The sequence below is a fragment of the Podarcis filfolensis genome (assembly GCF_964270895.1).
Source record: "Podarcis filfolensis genome assembly, chromosome: 15".
NCBI classification, from domain to species: Eukaryota; Metazoa; Chordata; class Lepidosauria; order Squamata; family Lacertidae; genus Podarcis; species Podarcis filfolensis.
The window spans coordinates 8,986,278-9,004,105 of NC_139618.1; the positions used below are offsets into that span (position 1 = coordinate 8,986,278).

The 17,828-nt window shown below is 47.8% G+C and overlaps 1 protein-coding gene across 3 annotated transcripts in view; it reads right to left on the bottom strand.

Moving 5' to 3' along the window:
• The window catches only part of CLUH (clustered mitochondria homolog), a 71,862-nt gene that overhangs the window by 18,113 nt on the left and 35,921 nt on the right, over positions 1 to 17,828 (bottom strand). For all 3 annotated transcript variants that reach the window (XM_083587386.1, XM_083587385.1, XM_083587387.1), the window contains exons 3-11: positions 15,933 to 16,104; positions 13,786 to 13,929; positions 12,190 to 12,317; positions 11,125 to 11,279; positions 10,655 to 10,780; positions 8,428 to 8,575; positions 7,022 to 7,114; positions 3,907 to 4,601; positions 1,631 to 1,872 (exon numbers count right to left, since the gene is read on the bottom strand). In XM_083587386.1, the coding sequence (XP_083443512.1) occupies positions 1,631 to 1,872; positions 3,907 to 4,601; positions 7,022 to 7,114; positions 8,428 to 8,575; positions 10,655 to 10,780; positions 11,125 to 11,279; positions 12,190 to 12,317; positions 13,786 to 13,929; positions 15,933 to 16,104 (1,903 nt within the window). The remainder of the gene's footprint in view (positions 1 to 1,630; positions 1,873 to 3,906; positions 4,602 to 7,021; positions 7,115 to 8,427; positions 8,576 to 10,654; positions 10,781 to 11,124; positions 11,280 to 12,189; positions 12,318 to 13,785; positions 13,930 to 15,932; positions 16,105 to 17,828) is intronic.

Below are 17,828 nucleotides of genomic sequence, written 5' to 3' on the forward strand. Positions count from 1 at the left end.
GGGTGAAGGAGACAGAGTGGGTTGCAGAGCAAATGTGGGGAACCTGTTCAGCTTCATAGAATCATAGAACTGTGGAGTCATCTAGTCCAACCCCTGGAATCTTTTTGCCCAACATGGGGCTCGAACAAATGACCCCGAGATGAATAAAGAGCTCTACCGACTGAGCTAAGCGTGTAAGTCACGACCCGCATCCTTATTGCGATCGGCCTTCATGGGCCAAGTTTGACAGGTGGGAGGGGCTGCTGACCTGTCAACCCCATGACATCACAAAGCAGCTGCTAAAATGAAGACTACCCCCCCTTTCCATTTTAAGCAGAGCTTTCAAATTTTCTTATCGATTCAGGAAGGGCTTTGCATGGAATGTTGCTGACCTGAGCAGGATTTAAACTCTGCTCAGCAGATGATGTGATTTTATCATTTAAACCACCCTGAAACCTGCAGGTATAGGGTGATATACAATACAGTGGTATCTTGGTTCTCAAACAGCTTGGTACTCAAACAGCTTGGAACCCAAACACTGCAAACCTGGAAGTAAGTGTTCCAGTTTGCGAATGTTTTTTGGAACGTGCTCCGATTTGAGTGCCACATTTCCGTTTTGAGTGTTACACTGAGGTCTGTCTGTTTTTGCTATTTATTTTAGGTTTTTGTTTTTGCAGCTCTTTTTGTTTGTTTTTGTGACTGTGTGAAACCCAGTTCAGCTACTGACTGATTGATTGCGTGACTGCAGTACATTGCTTGGATCAATGGTCTCATTAGATAGTAAAATTAATGTTAAATTGCTGTTTTAGGGGTTGTTTTTAAAAGTCTGGAACGGATTAATCTGTTTTGCTTTACTTTCTGTGGGAAAGTGCACCTTGGTTTTGGAATGCTTTGGTTTTGGAACGGACTTCCGGAACGGATTAAGTTTGAGAACCAAGGTACCACTGTAAAATAAAGGAGGAGGAGGAGGAGAAGTGATGGCAGCTGATGAGTGCTGAGTTTGTTCCGGGTAAATGTCACACGAAGCCAATGCAAAATTTTACCCCACACATCAGATGATGTCACAAGTGGGAGCGGGGAGCACAGCCTCACTGGCCACCTGCAGTGGGCAAAGGTCAGCTGACAGGCTGGAGGTTCCTGACCCCCAACTGTAAAGGTGGAAGAAGTGTGACCTTCTAGGTTCAACTGGAAAAACCAAAAGCCTGCCAATTTCACAATGTCCTTATACAAATCTGTGCTTGGGAATTTTTGTGTCCAGTTCTGGTGCCACTCACCTCTTCCCAACTCAAAGCTGTAGAGCTGGAAAAGGACAACCAAAACAATCTGAAGGTTGACGTACTTCCCCAAAAGGAGTTGAAGAAGATTTGGGCTTTCAAGGGTCTTATGTAACCAAGGGAACTCCCTACTATCAAATGACTTTGTACCTGTCTTTGTAAAGGCAAGCAGGCAAATGCATGGAGAAGGAGACCTGTGCACAACTACGAGGTCCGACGGCCAAATGGATCCTACAGGTTCAGACACAGTCTACTTCAAATCCAGCATAAAAACCCCATTCTTATGAATGGAAGGGCTTCTTCATGCACAGGAAGGGGGGTCTCCCTCTTTTCTGGGGTGGCAGCAGTGTTCCCAGTGGGAGAGCACGCCAAGTTACCTGCTCCATCGTCCGACGCAATCGTCTCCGTGAGCTCTTTCACCTGGTCCAGCCCTGCGACGCTGTCCTCCATCTTGCTGTCCTCCGAGGGGGACTTCTCCTCGCCGTCCTCCACCCCATTCTCGGGAAAAGAGGAGGAGGAGGTGGGGCTCCCGCCGTTCTCCAGAGGGGAGGGGGTCTCCTGCTTGATCGCCTTCTGCTGCATCAGCTGCAGCGCAGCCAATTTCATGAACATGAGATACCTATCAAGGAGAGGGAGGAAGATAGAAGGGATGAAGCAGCCCAACGCAAAAGGGGTTGCAAGAAGACACATACTTCTAGTACAACCTTTTCTCCAAGAAGTTGAAGGTGGGGTGCAGAGGTCTCCCCCCTCCCTCACTGTATCCTCACAACCACCCTGCAAAGCAGGCAAGGCTGAGAAGCAGCTACTGGCCCCTCCAAGGTCACCTAGTGAGCTTCATGGTCAAGTGGGAACTTGAACCCTAGTTTCCCAGGTCCTAGTCTGGCACTGTATCACAGTGGCTCCCTTCTTGGTTTGGAACAACGGCTACACACAGCCCTCAAAGCTTCCATCACGAGGGCTAGAAACTTGGGGTCTCTGTTTGTGAGGATGTAGGATTTTGGGAGCCACAGCTGAGTTGGAAAATGCCCTCGGAAACTTACAACAAAACATTAAAAAGCTAAAGGGGCCCCTGACCATTAGGTCCAGTCGTGGCCGACTCTGGGGTTGCGGCGCTCATCTCGCTTTACTGGCCGAGGGAGCCGGCGTACAGCTTCCGGGTCATGTGGCCAGCATGACTAAGCCGCTCTGGCGAACCAGAGCAGCGCACGGAAACGCCGTTTACCTTCCCGCCGGAGCGGTACCTATTTATCTACTTGCACTTTGACATGCTTTCGAACTGCTAGGTTGGCAGGAGCAGGGACCGGGCAACGGGAGCTCACCCCATCATGGGGATTCGAACCACCGACCTTCTGATCGGCAAGTCCTAGGCTCTGTAGTTTAACCCACAGCGCCACCCCTGTCCCAACAAAACATTACGCAGCTCTAAAACCAATGGAGGTTGGACTGGGCATGTTTGGGCCCAAGTGTCTGCCGTTGTTATTTTTTCACGCTGCAAAAAATACCTGAAGAGATTCCCCCGCTGCTCAACTGCCGATGGACTAAAATTTGGTTTACTCAGCGGGTGGATGCTAGAAAATGAAGTATGTTCGATATGTAATTTTCAAACTCAAAACTTTACTCGACAATACTGAAAGGTATCTTAACTGCACAGCCTCCCCTTCTATAACATAACACTTAAGAAAACGATTGAAGGTGCTGAAAATTTTTTCATGCGCGATCCTGTGTCTGTTCCACAGACGATTTCAGCAGACACCTCATATCATAAGCACAGCAGTTAATGCGTTTCTGAGCACAATTCAAAGTGCTGGTGCTGAGCTTTAAAGTCCTAAACGGCCTCGGCCCAGTATACCTGAAGGAGCGTCTTCAGCCCCACCATTCGGGCCGGACACTGAGGTCCGGCACTGAAGGCCTTCTGGCGGTTCCCTCACTGCGAGATATCAAGTTACAGGCCTTCTCAGTGGTGGCACCCGCCCTGTGGAGTACCCTCCAATTATATGCCAAGGAGATAAACACACAACTTTCCAAAGACATTTGAATGCAGCCCTGCATTGGGAAGGTTTTAATGTTTGACGTTTGCTGCGCTTTTATCATGTTGGAAGCTGCCCAGAGTGGCTGGGGCAACCCAGTCAGATGAGTGGGGTATACCTAGTAGTAGTAATAATAATACTAATAATAATACTAATAATAATAATAATAATAATACCAGTAATACCTCGGGGCTCCCACTCTCCTCCAGCTTACACCCCTCCCCAGCCTGCTTCAGATCAAACTTGATTGCTTTTCCCTGGCTGAACTCTCATACCCCTTGCATGGTTGAAACGCAACTTCTTGTCCTAAGCCAAAAATCAACTCCATTGCTCTGCCCACATCTGCCTCTGGCCCCGCCCCTATTGACCTGTGGCCCCTGGAAGGTTGCCCAAGAAGGAATGCGGCCCTTGGGCCGATGAGGTCATTTACTACACCCCCCCAACAGAAACCTAGCGCAGCGATGCAAAAAGTCTGAATAGCTTAGTTGGTGAGAGCGTGTGCTGATCACACCAAGGTTGCAGGTTCGAGCCTGGCTTTGCTGGGAGGGGGGTTGGACTAGATGATCCTCAGGATCCCTTCCCACTCCATGAATTCTCTATAAATTCTGGGCAGCGGCGAGGGTTACCTGTGCTCGACGAAGGCGTCCACCAGCTCTTGCCGCAGGCAGCAGAGCTTGTGGCGATGCTGTTTGGGGAAGCCCATTTTCTGGCATTCCTCGGGCATCTCCTCCCCCTCGACGGGCAGGAAGTTCAGGTCGGGAGGGAAGGTGCGGAGCAGGTCGAGGATGTAGTGGCGCCCGTCATTGCCAATGATCCCCTTGCACTCCACGGATGAGCAGAGCTCCACCTCCTCGCCCTTGTCGTTCAGGACCGCGTGCTTCTGGATCTTCAGGGGCCGGCTGGTCTTCTCCAGCAGCTCCAGGTACTTGGGGTGAGAGACCACCGTCTTGCCGAAGTCGATGGAGCCATAGATGACGCTCTGCTCCTGCTCCCGCTCCAGGATGCCGGGGATAATGGACTGGGCCGTCACCCGGTAGCCCCGGTAGTCCACCACCACCGTGCCCAGGGTGTAGAGCCCTTCCACGTCCACCGCATTGTACGTCCGGACCCCGTTGAGGTCGTTGGTGGGGGCCACGTAGGCGGCCACGTCCCCGCCAAAGTCTTTGTAGTGGTCGCGGACGTCGAAGCCCAGGCTGAAGAAGATGTTGTTCCAGATGAACATCTGCATCTTGGTCTCCTCGCTGGGGTTGATGGCCATCACGTTGCCGTCAATGACCGCCATCGCGCCTCTTGTCGCCGCGGCAGTGAAGTCGCTGTGGACCTGTGAGGCAGAGAGGCAAAGTCATGGGAGATGGTCGGCCGCAGGGAGAGACGGCGCTCGCCGGCCTCAGAGCAGCAGTGGACAGGAGCGAGCCATCAGTAAATATAATGTTAATATAATTATTTTCTATTTCTCATTGGGGTTTTTTAATACATTGTTTTTAACTCTACATTTAATAGTATGCTTTAAGTATTGCATTGTGTTTTATGTGCTCCATTTTCTTCTTGTCTTCTCTACTGGTAATTGACCAAAATTAATATATATACAGCTCTATCTTCATTCTAATCTAGTCATTACATACATATACATATGGTTTTATTTGTAGATGTGTGAGTGTGTTTTTCTTTTTCTTTCCTTTTTTGTGTTTTGTCTTTCTTTCTTGTTTGTATAGTTTTATTTTGGATTCAATGTTTGTAAATTTTGTTGTAATTTTGCATTGAAAATAAAATTTAAAAAATATTTAAATAATAATTATATGTATGTGTATATATATATATATGTGTGTGTGTGTGTGTGTGTATGTATGTGTGTATGTGTATATATATATATATATATATATATATATATATATATATATATATATAAATATATATACAGCTACAGCCGTACCTTGGATCCCAAACGCCCTAGAACTTGGATGTTTTGGCTCCTGAACGCCACAAACCCGGAAGTGATTGTTCTGGTTTGCAAACGTTATTTTGGAATGCGAATGTCCGAGCTTCCTGCAGCCAATCAGAAGCTGAGATTTGGTTTTTGAACGTTTTGGAAGTCGAACGGCCTTCTGGAACGGGTTCCATTCAACTTCCAAGGTACGACTGCTACATTAGTAAATCCTAACAGAATCCGCACGGGAGGGTCAGGCCTAATGAGCACAGCAACTCATCTCCGGCAGGCCTTGCCTTACGAAGCAGTTGCTGAGATCGAAGGTCCTCACAGCTGCCTAAGTCTCCTCCTCTCTAGGGTCTTCCCCAAGCAATCCGAGACTACGCCTGCATGAAGCTAACTTCTCCGCCCTCTTCATGCCTCTCCTGGTCCTGGGAGACCAGGAAGAAGGGGAGCTTGTTGCAGTAGGAGGAAACGACACCCTGGCTTCTTCACCAGTCTGACTCATCTCCGACTCTTGACCTCCCTCCTCTCCTGCTTCCAGACTGCTGGAGTCGTTGTCCCACCACCAATCCCCTGGGCTCCGAGCCTTCTCCCCCTGCAGGTTCCCCAGCTAGTTCCTCCCACCATTCCTCTGCGTCCAACTAGTCCATGACATCAGACCTGTTTGGGAAGCAACTCAATGGCATAAATTAAACAGACACCACTCAAAACACACAATAAATATTTAAAAAAACCAAATAAGCTGCAGCCATTGCTAGTCCTACTCAGAGCGGGTTCACTGAAAAGAATTTAGTTATTTTATTTATATCCCACTTCTCTCCCAGTGCAGAACCCAAAGTGGCTCAGAGCATAAATTACAACGTATTTGGCCAGCTGGTGACCAAATGTCTGCTGGAACGAAAATGCATTTGCCTGCTGGTGAAAGGAAAGCAAGGAGAGGGACCAGCCTGGCCTCCTGCGGAAGGGAGCAGCCACCGAGAAGGCCTTCTCTCGTGAAGGTGGCAGGACTGAGGGAAGGGCCTCCCCAGACAATCTCCAAACTCAGGCAGGCTTAGCTGTGGTCCTTCAGAGAGCCAAGGCCCAAGATCCACAGGGCTTTGTAGGTTCTAATCAGCATAATCCACCCTGTTCAGTTATCACTCTCATTTCTCAGCAGCAGACAGGATTATTCCTGGCTGAACTTTCTTTATAAGGCAGTAGAAACGGAGTCTTTGGATGCACTGAGTGGAAGACTAAGAGTCATGGGGTGGGCAAGAGGGAGAGAGAATCCCACAGCGCTTTGTTTCTTTTGGGTTGTTAGTTTGCCAACGTTCATACAGCTTTGTGAATTTCATGACTTTTCTTGTGGTTGTGCTGTTTTGCCCATTCTTTTTAAAGTTGTTTTGTTAATAGAGTTTTACTGATGATTTTTAATTTGTTCCAACTGATTTGTTAGTTATTTTACATGATTTATGTTGATATTGTGCTATTGTCATTTATTGTATGTAAGCCGCTTTGTGGTTTTTGTGAGTAAAAAGTGGCATAGAAACAGAATGAGTGAACGAAATTATGTTTTGAGGAGGTTTGAAGCTGTGCTGTGTGTCTTCCCCAACACACCTCCTGGGCAACTCTGAACAAATCCATATCCGTTTTATCTGTTACCCACCTATCCCTCCTTCATTCATACATCACAGGGCATCCTGTCCCAACCTCCCTTTTCCAATTACTGAGCAGCAAACTGAAAACTGAAGCTGGGCTGAGGCTTTGGCTGCATAATGAGGACTAGAACCTTGCTAGTCCTCTCTGGGCTGCCTCTCTGCAGGGCTCAAGGTTACCTTAAAGATTGCGCGTTCCCTCAGCAGCCTCTCTGGAAGATTTTTGCGTGGCAGTTCCCTGGTTGTTTGCAACTCTTCGTTCCAATCTCTGGTCTGAAAGGAAGGTTGGGGAAGAAGAGATAACAGGCATCACATGAAATCACAACTTTAGCCTGGGAAAGAGAGAGAAAGATGCAAAACTTTCAGGGATGTTGCCCTCTCTAAGTCAGATGAAAAGGGGACTAAGAGGCCCCATATATCTTCGCCCAACAACGGCACTGCTGCGAGTACCACCACATGCCCCAAAGAGGTACACAGTATGTACTAGAAATTGGGCTTTTAGTGTTGCAGCTTCAGACCCCTGGAAACAGTTACCAGCTCAAGTCAGGCAAGGGCCTGGTGTCCTGCTATTTAGGTGGCTACTGAACAAATTATTGTTTAAGAAGGTTTTCCTGAAATGTGACCCGGGCACTTAATGGAGTATTAACTGCATGGTTGCAGAAACTGTTGTATTGCTTTTAGTTTATTAATTTGGTAAACTTTTGAATTTTATCTTATTTTATTATGCACTGCTTTGGTAGTTATTGGCTGTGAAGAGATTTATAAAATGGAAAATAAATAAATAAATAAATAAATAAATAATAGATGCACACAGAACCAGTTCAGGTTTAATTATCTTAACTATACGTTTCTTCTGCCCTCAAGAAGACTAGAAATGGATGCTGAAGGGAAACATTCCCCCCCCCCCCCGCCTCCAGGCATGGCAAGTGCGTGCTAGATATCAAAAAGTAAAAATCTGAAGTTTTTCTCCTTTTCTTTTCTCTAATGGTTATGTTAAAAAAAGCCTGATATTTCTTCTTTGTTCTTTCAAGGTTTAATTTTTTTAAAAGAAGTAAGACAGCCAAGGGTGGTATAATGGTTAATGTGTCAAATTATTATTATTATTATTCATTAAATTTATATACCGCCCTTCATCAAAAGATCTCAGTGCAGTTGACAGAATAAAATACAAATTAAAACACAGGTAAATAATTAACCAAAACAAGAATACCCCCTTCTCACAGAAGCATTTAAAAGGCTGTAGGGTATGAATAAGCCAAAGGCCTGGTTGAAGAGGAACGTTTCTGCCTGGCGCCTAAAATATATATAATTTTAGGCACCAGGCAAACCTCCCTGGGGAGAGTATTCCAGAAACAGGGAGCCACCACAGAGAAGGCCCCATTCTCGTGTTGCCACCCTCTGGGCCTCTCGAGGAGAAGGCACACAAAGAAGGGCCTCAGATGATGATCTCAGGATCTGGGTCATTTCACATGGAGAGAGGTGGTCCTTGAGGAATGCACAGACTGCAGAGAGACCCCAAGGGCAAGTTTCAGCCGAGAGCCAAGGCGAAGAGCAGCCCCCCACCCCCAAGCCAAGCCATCTCTTACCTGTCCTGGGATGTGCTCTTCGTAGCCCAGCCTTGAGGTGTAAGCATCTTCCGCCCTCACACAGTCCATGGCGTGCTCAGCCAGAGGGGCTGTCCAGCTGTAGACTTGGAAAGGGGTAGATATCCTCTCCAGCGGGTGTCTCTGGACCCTGGGGGGTTGGAGTCAAACAATGCGCAGAAGTTGTCACGTTCCATTCTCCTGCAAAGCGCCCCCATCTTTTCGCCACCCCACTGAAGACCACGAGACTGATCAAACTCAAATGAAGAGTCTTAGGGGCCAAGCTCTGGAGCAAAGGCCACCTTCTCTGCCTTCCAGTCAAGCCTCTTCATCTGAACTGTTCCCTCTCCTGTTTTCTAATTTAAGTCACTGCTTTCCGTACGCTGCCTGGCTTTAACTGCCTTTAATGCATCTCTCGTCGTTCGATGTAATGGGGTGGAAAACCAGAAAACCTCCCTGTACTTATCTGCCCGTTTGCCAAGGAAACCAGAAATACATGGTGTCCCCAACTAATATGAGTTAAGAAAATGTCCCAGAGTGAGGGATTTTTAGGCTAGTATAACATCACGAAAGGGTGGCGCTGTGGGTTAAACCACAGAGCCTAGGACTTGCCGATCAGAAGGTCGGCGGTTCGAATCCCCGCAACGGGGTGAGCTCCCGTTGCTCGGTCCCTGCTCCTGCCCACCTAGCAATTTGAAAGCACGTCAAAGTGCAAGTAGATAAATAGGTACCGCTCCGGCGGGAAGGTAAACGGTGTTTCCGTGCGCTGTTCTGGTTCGCCAGAAGTGGCTTAGTCATGATGGCCACATGACCTGGAAGCTGTACGCCAGCTCCCTTGGCCAATAAAGCGAGATGAGCGCCGCAACCCCAGAGTAGGCCACGACTGGACCTAATGGTCAGGGGTTCCTTTACCTTTATCTGCCCGTTTGCCATGGAAACCATAAATACATGGTGTCACCAACTAATAAGAATTAAGAAAATGTCCCAAAGTGAGGGATTTTTAGGCTAGTATAACATCACAAAGAATCACTCAAACTTGAGGCAATATGCCTTTCAAGATAAGTGTCTTATGCAGTGTTTTGCAGAGAGTGAGCTGAAGGATGTTGGTTAGTGAAAGCTGAACCAAAAGTATCCTGTGTACCCTTTTGGACATTTTACTTGCTGAGGAAGAACATTGAAGCAGTCGGTTATCCTGGACCATTAGGTCCAGTCATGGCCGACTCTGGGGTTGCGGCGCTCATCTTGCTTTATTGGCCGAGGGAGCCGGCGTACAGCTTCCGGGTCATGTGGCCGGCATGAATAAGCTGCTTTTGGCGAACCAGAGCAGCGCATGGAAACACCATTTATCTTCCTGTCAGAGTGGTACCTATTTATCTACTTGCACTTTGAAGTGCTTTCAAACTGCTAGGTTGGCAGGAGCAGGGACTGAGCGACGGGAGCTCACCCCATCGCGGGGATTCGAAACGCCAACCTTTTGATCGGCAAGTCCTAGGCTCTGTGGTTTAACTCACAGTGCCACCCGCATCCCAAAATTAAATGTAGGCAGGTGCTTTAAGCCGAGTTAGGCCACTGGGTCCACCTAGCTCAAGGCTGGCTACACTGGCAAACAGAAGCTCTTCAGGGTTCCAGACAAGAAGACTGTCCCAAGTCCTACCTGCAGATGCTGGGGCTGAACCTGGGTCCACTCACATGCAAAGGAGATACTCTACCTACTGAGCTAGGGGAGGGGGTTGGACTAGATGACCCCTGGATTCTCTTCCAACTCTACAACTCTATGACTGTGCTAGATGGACCTTGGTGCCCTCCACATTTTCAAGCTCATCTTTCCAACCACCTCAAAAGGCTAGAAATTTGAGGTTTGTATTTGGAGGAGCAGGAAACAAGATTGATTTTATTTCATTTACTAAATTTGTCTAGCGCCCTTCATCTGAAGATCTCAGGGAGGTTCACAGAATAAAACCACAAAGTGCATAATAAGAACAAAACAAACCAATAAAATGTCATCATTCTGGACCAGGGTTTCCCAAACTTGGGTCGCCAGGTTTTTTGGGGAACTACAATTCCCATCATCCCTGACAACTGATCCTGCTAGCTATGGATGATGGGAGTTGTAGTCCAAAAAACACACACAACAACAACACATCAGCTAGAGACCTAAGTTTGAGATAAAGTTTGTTTTGAACAAGAGCTTGGGGTGGAGTTGGGGTGGGGAGAGAGAGAGAAAGGTTACCGTTTCTTCTGCAGAGAAGCGAAGTTTCTTTTGAAGGCTGGGCTGATCTGGTTCAGAAGCTCGACCAGGGAATGGCTGAGGAAACTGGGGTTGGCAGGCTTAGGGCTGAAGTTGTAGGCCGTGGACCTGAAAAGAGAAGCCACAGGAAGCATATTTTGGACAAAGAACATCGCAAGGAACAGCCTTTCAAATAATCCACAATTCCCCCCCCCCCCCCAGTCTGTGATAAAGTTTTCTTTCCTCTTGGTTCCTCTATTGCTCCCATATGTTTTGCCATTTCAGCATCAGGCATTAGTTTAGTCTGCCGCCGCTCCTTGGTTGGTACTGAAAATCTTCTTTCCGTTTCTGAGCATGAATAATCCTGCCTGCAGTCGTGGCATAACTAACTCCCGATTTTATATGTACCTTATACGCTTTACAAATAGATAAATGGTGTTTTGTTTTTAAATCAAGCCTGTCTAGCCACTTACTGATTGAGGTAAAAGCCACGGGTGGAGGCCGTGATGCTCACATGGCGATCTTCCATCGTGATGACATACAGGTACATGAGGTCTCCGTGCATCTTGCGGTTGCCAGGAGGAGGATTCCAGCCACTCATGGTCAATACTTTTAGGCACTGTAGAGGCTTTGGGAGGAGAGAGGGATGGAGTGGGAAAAGAAAGAGGGGTGTGTGTGTGTGTGTGGAAAGCTAGCTTCTCAGGGAACAGGTGACCCTAGAACATCTGTCTCCCAGCACACTAGTTTTGAATTACAGTGGTACTTCATTTTGAGTCCGCCTCATCAAGCGTCGGCGGCAAACCCGGAAGTACCGGAACGGGTTACTTCCGGGTTTGCTGCTCACGCATGCGCAGAAGTGCTAAATTGTGCTTTGCGCATGCGCAGAGCGGCGCTTTGTCGTGCGTCCTTTCCGTCTCGCGTCCGGGGCTCCGGAACGGATCCCGGTCGCAAAACAAGGTACCACCGTACTGTTATATACGCCAAAATTGTGGAAACCGTTTGGGAAAAAGTCTTATTTCTGAGGTTTGATGGCTCCTAACACCACTTCTTTTGGGAGTAATACCTTAAAATTATGTATCAATGGAAAGATAATTCAATGAAGAATCTAATGCAACAAAGCTTGTTCAGTTATCTGTATTCTATCAAAGGTTATAGCCAAATAACCAGAAAAAGGAAGCACAATTGCTCAGGTTGATATGCAGCAGCTTTCCTTGATTTGAATGTAGCCAATGAGCATGAGCGTGTAGAGAGCCAATCAGGTGCCATTGGCAATGATTCAATCAGGGGGTTGGACTAGATGACTCTCAGGGTCCCCTTCCTATGATACACTGAAACAGGCCACAACTCCCCAGGGTTTCAGCCAGGGAGTCCTTCTAGCTGGGGACAGAACCTGGGACCAAACAGATGCCCTGCCCCCGAGCTATGATCACCTGGGGGGGCATGAGGGGGCAGGCAGGTGGATGTCCTGCCTTTGGGAAGGAGCTGGCCCAGGTGGGGCAAGCCTGGTGCTTCCCCCTGCTCAGTTCTTAGGTCTCTACCTTCCAGTCTCTGTTCTGAGGCTGAAGGGGGCAGAGGGGACGCTCTTTACTCCCAGGCAGGATATGTTCAGGAGGGGTACAATCGATCTGCTCCAATTCTGCGCCCTTCTTCTTCCTCTTGCCGCTGTCTGGAACAAAGCACAGGGGAACAGGAGAGCAGTCAGCACCATCAAGAGCCAACCTTTGCAGGGGAGAAGCAAAATTGTCACCTTTTTTGCACTGGGGCTAGGTGTGGGGAGAAAGAACCACGAGGCCTAGAGTAGGCATAGGCAAACTCAGCCCTCCAGATGTTTTGGGACTACAACTCCCATCATCCCTAGCTAACAGGACCAGTGGTCAGGGAGTTGTAGTCCCAAAACATCTGGAGGGCCGAGTTTGCCTATGCCTGGCCTAGAGACTTGCTTCATGACACAAGCTCATTCTCGGGACCCTAAGTTAAAACACCCAATGCTTACTCCTAAGACAGGCTTCCTCAGACGTGGCCCTCCAGATGTTTTGAGACTACAGTTCCCATCATCTCTGACTACTGGTCCTGCTAGCTAGGACCCTTGCCTTTGGCCATGCCTTCTGGGAGTTGTAGTTCAGCAAGAACCAGAGGGCCAAAGGTTCCCTGCCACCTGCATTAGTTCCAAGAGGTGGGAAAGCTGCAGTTCTCCAGAAGATATTGGACTACAACTCCCATCATCCAGTGCTGTCTGGGTTGATGCATGCTGGGAGTCTAGCAGCACCTTAAGGTTACCAATTCTCAGTCTTTGTTCTGGAATTAGGTTATGCCCCTTCAGATGACAGGTGACAGCTCACATGCCCGAATGCGCTTCCTTAAGGAACAAATGCTTTCCTTTGCCAGATAGGCACCTGAAGGGGAAGGGGCTGAGGCTCACAGAGCTTTCCTGTAAACTTGCTAGAGGCAACTCCATGAGGTCACTTCCCCTTTGCGTCTCAACAGGAAGAGCATGCTAACTAAAGATGCTCCTCCCTGTCTGGGTGCGAACACTTTCCAACAATGTCTGCAATGTGAGAACACCTGTAACCCTGAGCTCCAGCTCAGACTCCATTTTTAAGCTAGACTTTTGTATGTCTTAGTAAATCCTTTACGCATTTTAAGCCTGCCTACACCAAGCTGCTGTATCTTGATATTCTTCAAGACCTATACTGAGTAAATGTTGTATTTTAAGGGGTGAAGGGAGGGGGGTAATGCCAGGAAAATCCAGTCTGCCTTAAAACATCCAGGATTACCAATATACTTAAAAGCTAAAACTAGCCTATGCAAACTTGCCTTTAAGCTGCAAAAGGATGGAACTCTGTTGAACTCATTAAAGTGTGGAAGGAAGCATAATATCTAATAAATGCATATTCTCCTAGCATCTAATCAAACCCCAACACATTTCCCCCTTGGTCCAAGGCAGTTTCTCAGTCGTGGGTCTCCTGCAGGGACCAGTAGTCAGGGATGATGGGACTTGTAGTCTAAAAACAGCTGGAGACCCACGATCGAGAAACCCTGACCTTGCTTCACAGGCCACGGAAGCACAAAGCAAAGCATCGCCTCGTGAAACAGAAGCAACAGGGCAACTGTGACCCCCCCCCTCTCTTGCGTACCTCCAAGGTCTCCTTCGGTGAAGACGGTGAGGAACGACAGGGAGTTGCAGTCGACGCCGTTGAAAGCGTCCGAGGGATCGAGGCTCTTCAGGAGGTCTCGGATGTGGCGGACGTGTATTCTAGCTTCTCGGACTGTGTAGGGTTCTGGGAAGGTTTGGCGGTTGCAAGGAGAGAAGGAGAAGGGGCAGGGGAAAAAGAAAGAAAAAGGGATTGAGGAGCATGCCGGGTTTCATACGGAGTCCCGTGTCCAGTTCTGAGGGATGCTTGGCTGAACCAATGAGCTTGATGGCAGCATGGAGGATGTGAAGGCATGTTTCTACAGCCCTAGTCCAGCAATGTTAAACTCAAGCCGCGCCCCCCCCAACCTCCAAATGATGTTCTGTTCCAGCCCTCATGAGCCCTAATGGCCATGGGTATCTTACTTATGGCTGGAACTTTTGCTGGTTGGATAGCGTTGGGTAGGACCCGGGTTCAAGACCTCCCCCAGTCTTCAAGCTAACTTGGGTGACCTTGGGGGCTCTAACCATTCTGTCCTAGGTATGCACTTAGGAGAAAAATATTATGTTTGAAAAGAGGCTTTTAAGTAGGCTTCCTTTTTAGGATTTCTCCTCTGTGGGCAGCGACTTCACTGCTAATCCTGGCTCCTTTTCCATGAACGAGTACACCACAGATGGGCCAAGGGAGGTACAAGGCAGTGCTTGAAGGAACCGTCTTTATATCAGGGGTGGGCAACTATGAGACTCTGGGCCAAATCTGGCCCGTAGTGTATTCAGTCCTTGGGTATCTCTGCTGCATTTCCACATTTCTCCCTGCCCAGCGTAGTAGCCAAACAGGTTGCCTAAGGAGGAACAGCTCAGTGTGTGCAAATGGCTGGATCAAGGTCTGTTGCATGGCTGCACAGTGCTTAGTTTTATTAAAAAATATTTTCCAGTTTAAAGATAGTTTAACAATACAAATCCAACGTTACAATTAACTGGAATAGTTCGACTTCCTCCCTTTTGAGGTTCCCTTATATTATTTTAATTTCTGACACTGCATTTTCTTCATTATTCCAGTTATTAGTTCATCCTTGATTTCTCCTTGAATTTGATTCTGTTTGGTTTAAGTTAACCCTGCTAATTAACTTATATATGTGTGCAATAACCTTTCGAAGAATCCACCGTTTCCCCCAGTCTCTGTGCAATGCTTAGCGGCTAGCAGTTTAGCTTTCTTTCCTCCAGATAAAGTGAGCTGGACCTTACAACTGATGAAACCTTATTGGGCACTATTAGGTCCGTGAAAAGGAGCTCTTATTTGGGTATGTGGGTGTGTAAATGGGTGTGGGAGAGTGGTGCGTGAATTGAGAGAGTAGGGATGAAGAGGCAAACCTAGACAGCATCTTAAAAAGCAAAGACATCACCTTGCCAACAAAGGTCCATATAGTTAAAGCTATGGTTTTCCCAGTAGTGATGTATGGAAGTGAGAGCTGGACCATAAAGAAGGCTGATCGCTGAAGAATTGATGCTTTTGAATTATGGTGCTGGAGGAGACTCTTGAGAGTCCCACGGACTGCAAGAAGATCCAACCTATCCATTCTGAAGGAAATCAGCCCTGAGTGCTCATGGGAAGGACAGATCGTGAAGCTGAGGCTCCAATACTTTGGCCACCTCATGAGAAGAGAAGACTCTCTGGAAAAGACCCTGATGTTGGGAAAGATGGAGGGCACAAGGAGACGGGGACGGCAGAGGACGAGATGGCTGGACAGTGTTCTCGAAGCTACCAGCATGAGTTTGACCAAACTGCGGGAGGCAGTGGAAGACAGGGGTGCCTGGCGTGCTCTGGTCCATGGGGTCATGAAGAGTCCGACAACGACTAAACCACAACAACAAGGGATGGAGAGACTCTGGGTATGTTGTAAGCCACCCTGGGATCTTTGAATGAAGGGTGGGATACAAATTTGATTACGTAATTAATTAATAATAATAGCCTCATGTTGTGAGGATACTAATGGAGAGGGGTCCAATGGCAACAGCATCAGTTGCTGTGAGTCTTATTCCAACAGCATCTAGGGTACCACAGTCTCCCTACCTGCAATTTATAGGTAGTCTCCTGTTTTAAGAACGTTCCTGCCACGCATCCGAGGCTACAAACGTTTTCCTAAGTTTTACCTTCAACTACTTTTAACACGGAGCCTTCTTGCAACCCTTCAATGGTTTTCAGCTCGGCAAAGTTGTCCAGGACGTTGCCGTCCAGCTGCAGGGAGAAGCACGTTCGGTGACAGGTGTCCTCGCGGTCCATCAGCACCTGGTGGATTTCCTGGACCATCTCTTGGGGGGATACCTTGAAAGAGAAGCCAGGACACAGTGGTTACATATACTTATTTTTTTATAAAGGGAAGAACGGTATCAACTCAAACCGGCTTACCAAAAAGGTTCATTGCACATGAAACAACAACAACAAACTTATTAAGGTGAACTTAATTTGTACAAAACAAAAACGGGCTGTTAGTGTTGCGGTTCCAGCTCTCTGGAATCAGATCCCTGTTGAAATTAGGTAGGCACTGAGTGTCAGGATGTTTAGGCATCTACTTTTTTTACTTTTTTTTGCTTAAGGAGGTTTTCCCTGGAGGGGAAGGTCATTTATAAAATATTTAAAAAGTTAAAAGGGAAGAAGAGTTTTGTTCTTCTTCCTTAAAGAAAGAACTCCACAGCTTTTGAACTAGCAGTGAAAAGACCCTGTCTCATTTCCCCCTCTTGCCCAGCACTGCTTATTCTCACTGCCAAGGGACTTTCAGGCAGAGACCTGCTCCCTTTTTTTTTTTTTTTTGGTCCTGGAGGTATCAGAGACTGAACCACGGATCTTCTGCATGCAAAGCAGGGGCTCTAACCACTGAGACAGAGGGTTGTTCCAGACATTCCTTCACATTGCATTCTGGATGGTTTGTGCTTATGGTCGGATCCAGGCAGTTATGCACAGATCTGCTACCCATACCACTCTGTACCTGCAAATGCTTTGGTGCAGGCACACCGCTTCATTCCCATTTGGTACATACCCTAGAGCTTTGTTTTGTTTTCTGGTTCCCACTTTTCTTGCACCACAGCACCCAAGTGCCCCTCTGTAAAACTGGGAGAGCACTGCAGAACCACTAACAAACCAGAATGGTATGTGGATGGCCCAGTATAAACCCACCATCAATTACTGCACTACTGTTGCGTCAATGGCATGTTGCAAAATACACCCACGCGCACACACAAAAACCACCCACCAGTCCATGGGTAGGCAAACTAAGGCCTGGGGGCCGGATCCGGCCCGATCGCCTTCTAAATCTGGCCTGCAGACGGTCAGTGTGTTTTTATATGAGTAGAATGTGTGCTTTTATTTAAAATGCATCTCTGGATTATTTGTGGGGCATAGGAATTTGTTCATTTCCCCCCCCAAAAAATATACTCCGGCCCATCACATGCTCTGAGGGACAGGGGACCGGCCCCCTGCTGAAAAAGTTTGCTGATCCCTGCACCAGTCCATAGCAACCCCACAGTCGCCCCCCCAAAATGGCAGGGGGTCCTTATACTGCCTTCAAACTTTATGCTCCTGAATGCACAGTTTGACTCCAGTTTCCTGGGGTTCCAGGGTACATCACTACTGGGAACAAAAAAGACTGCATACAACAAAACAGTTTGCCTGTCCCACAGCCTGCTTTTTACACGTTTCGGCTGTGTGCGCCTCAAGGCTGTGTATCAAGCCCTCTGCATATTCCCCAGGGATGCTGGAACAGACTCTTCCTCTCATCACAACCACCACCAAAAAACGCAAATAAAAATAGAACCCTGCTAGGAATTGCCTGATAAATGCCATCACCGGACAAAGGCCACCCAGACTGATCAGGTTAAGCTCCTAGATTGGAGGTGGTTTATAGTAAGCTGCTGCTGCTGCTGCTGCTGCTGCAGAAGCAGGACACTGGCTAATCTAAGCTTATTTTGGAACCAGCAGAAGCAGCGTTTTGAAGAGAAAAGCAATTCCTTCCTCTGCCCCGTGTGTGCCTCAGTTTCCCTTGAAAAGGCTGC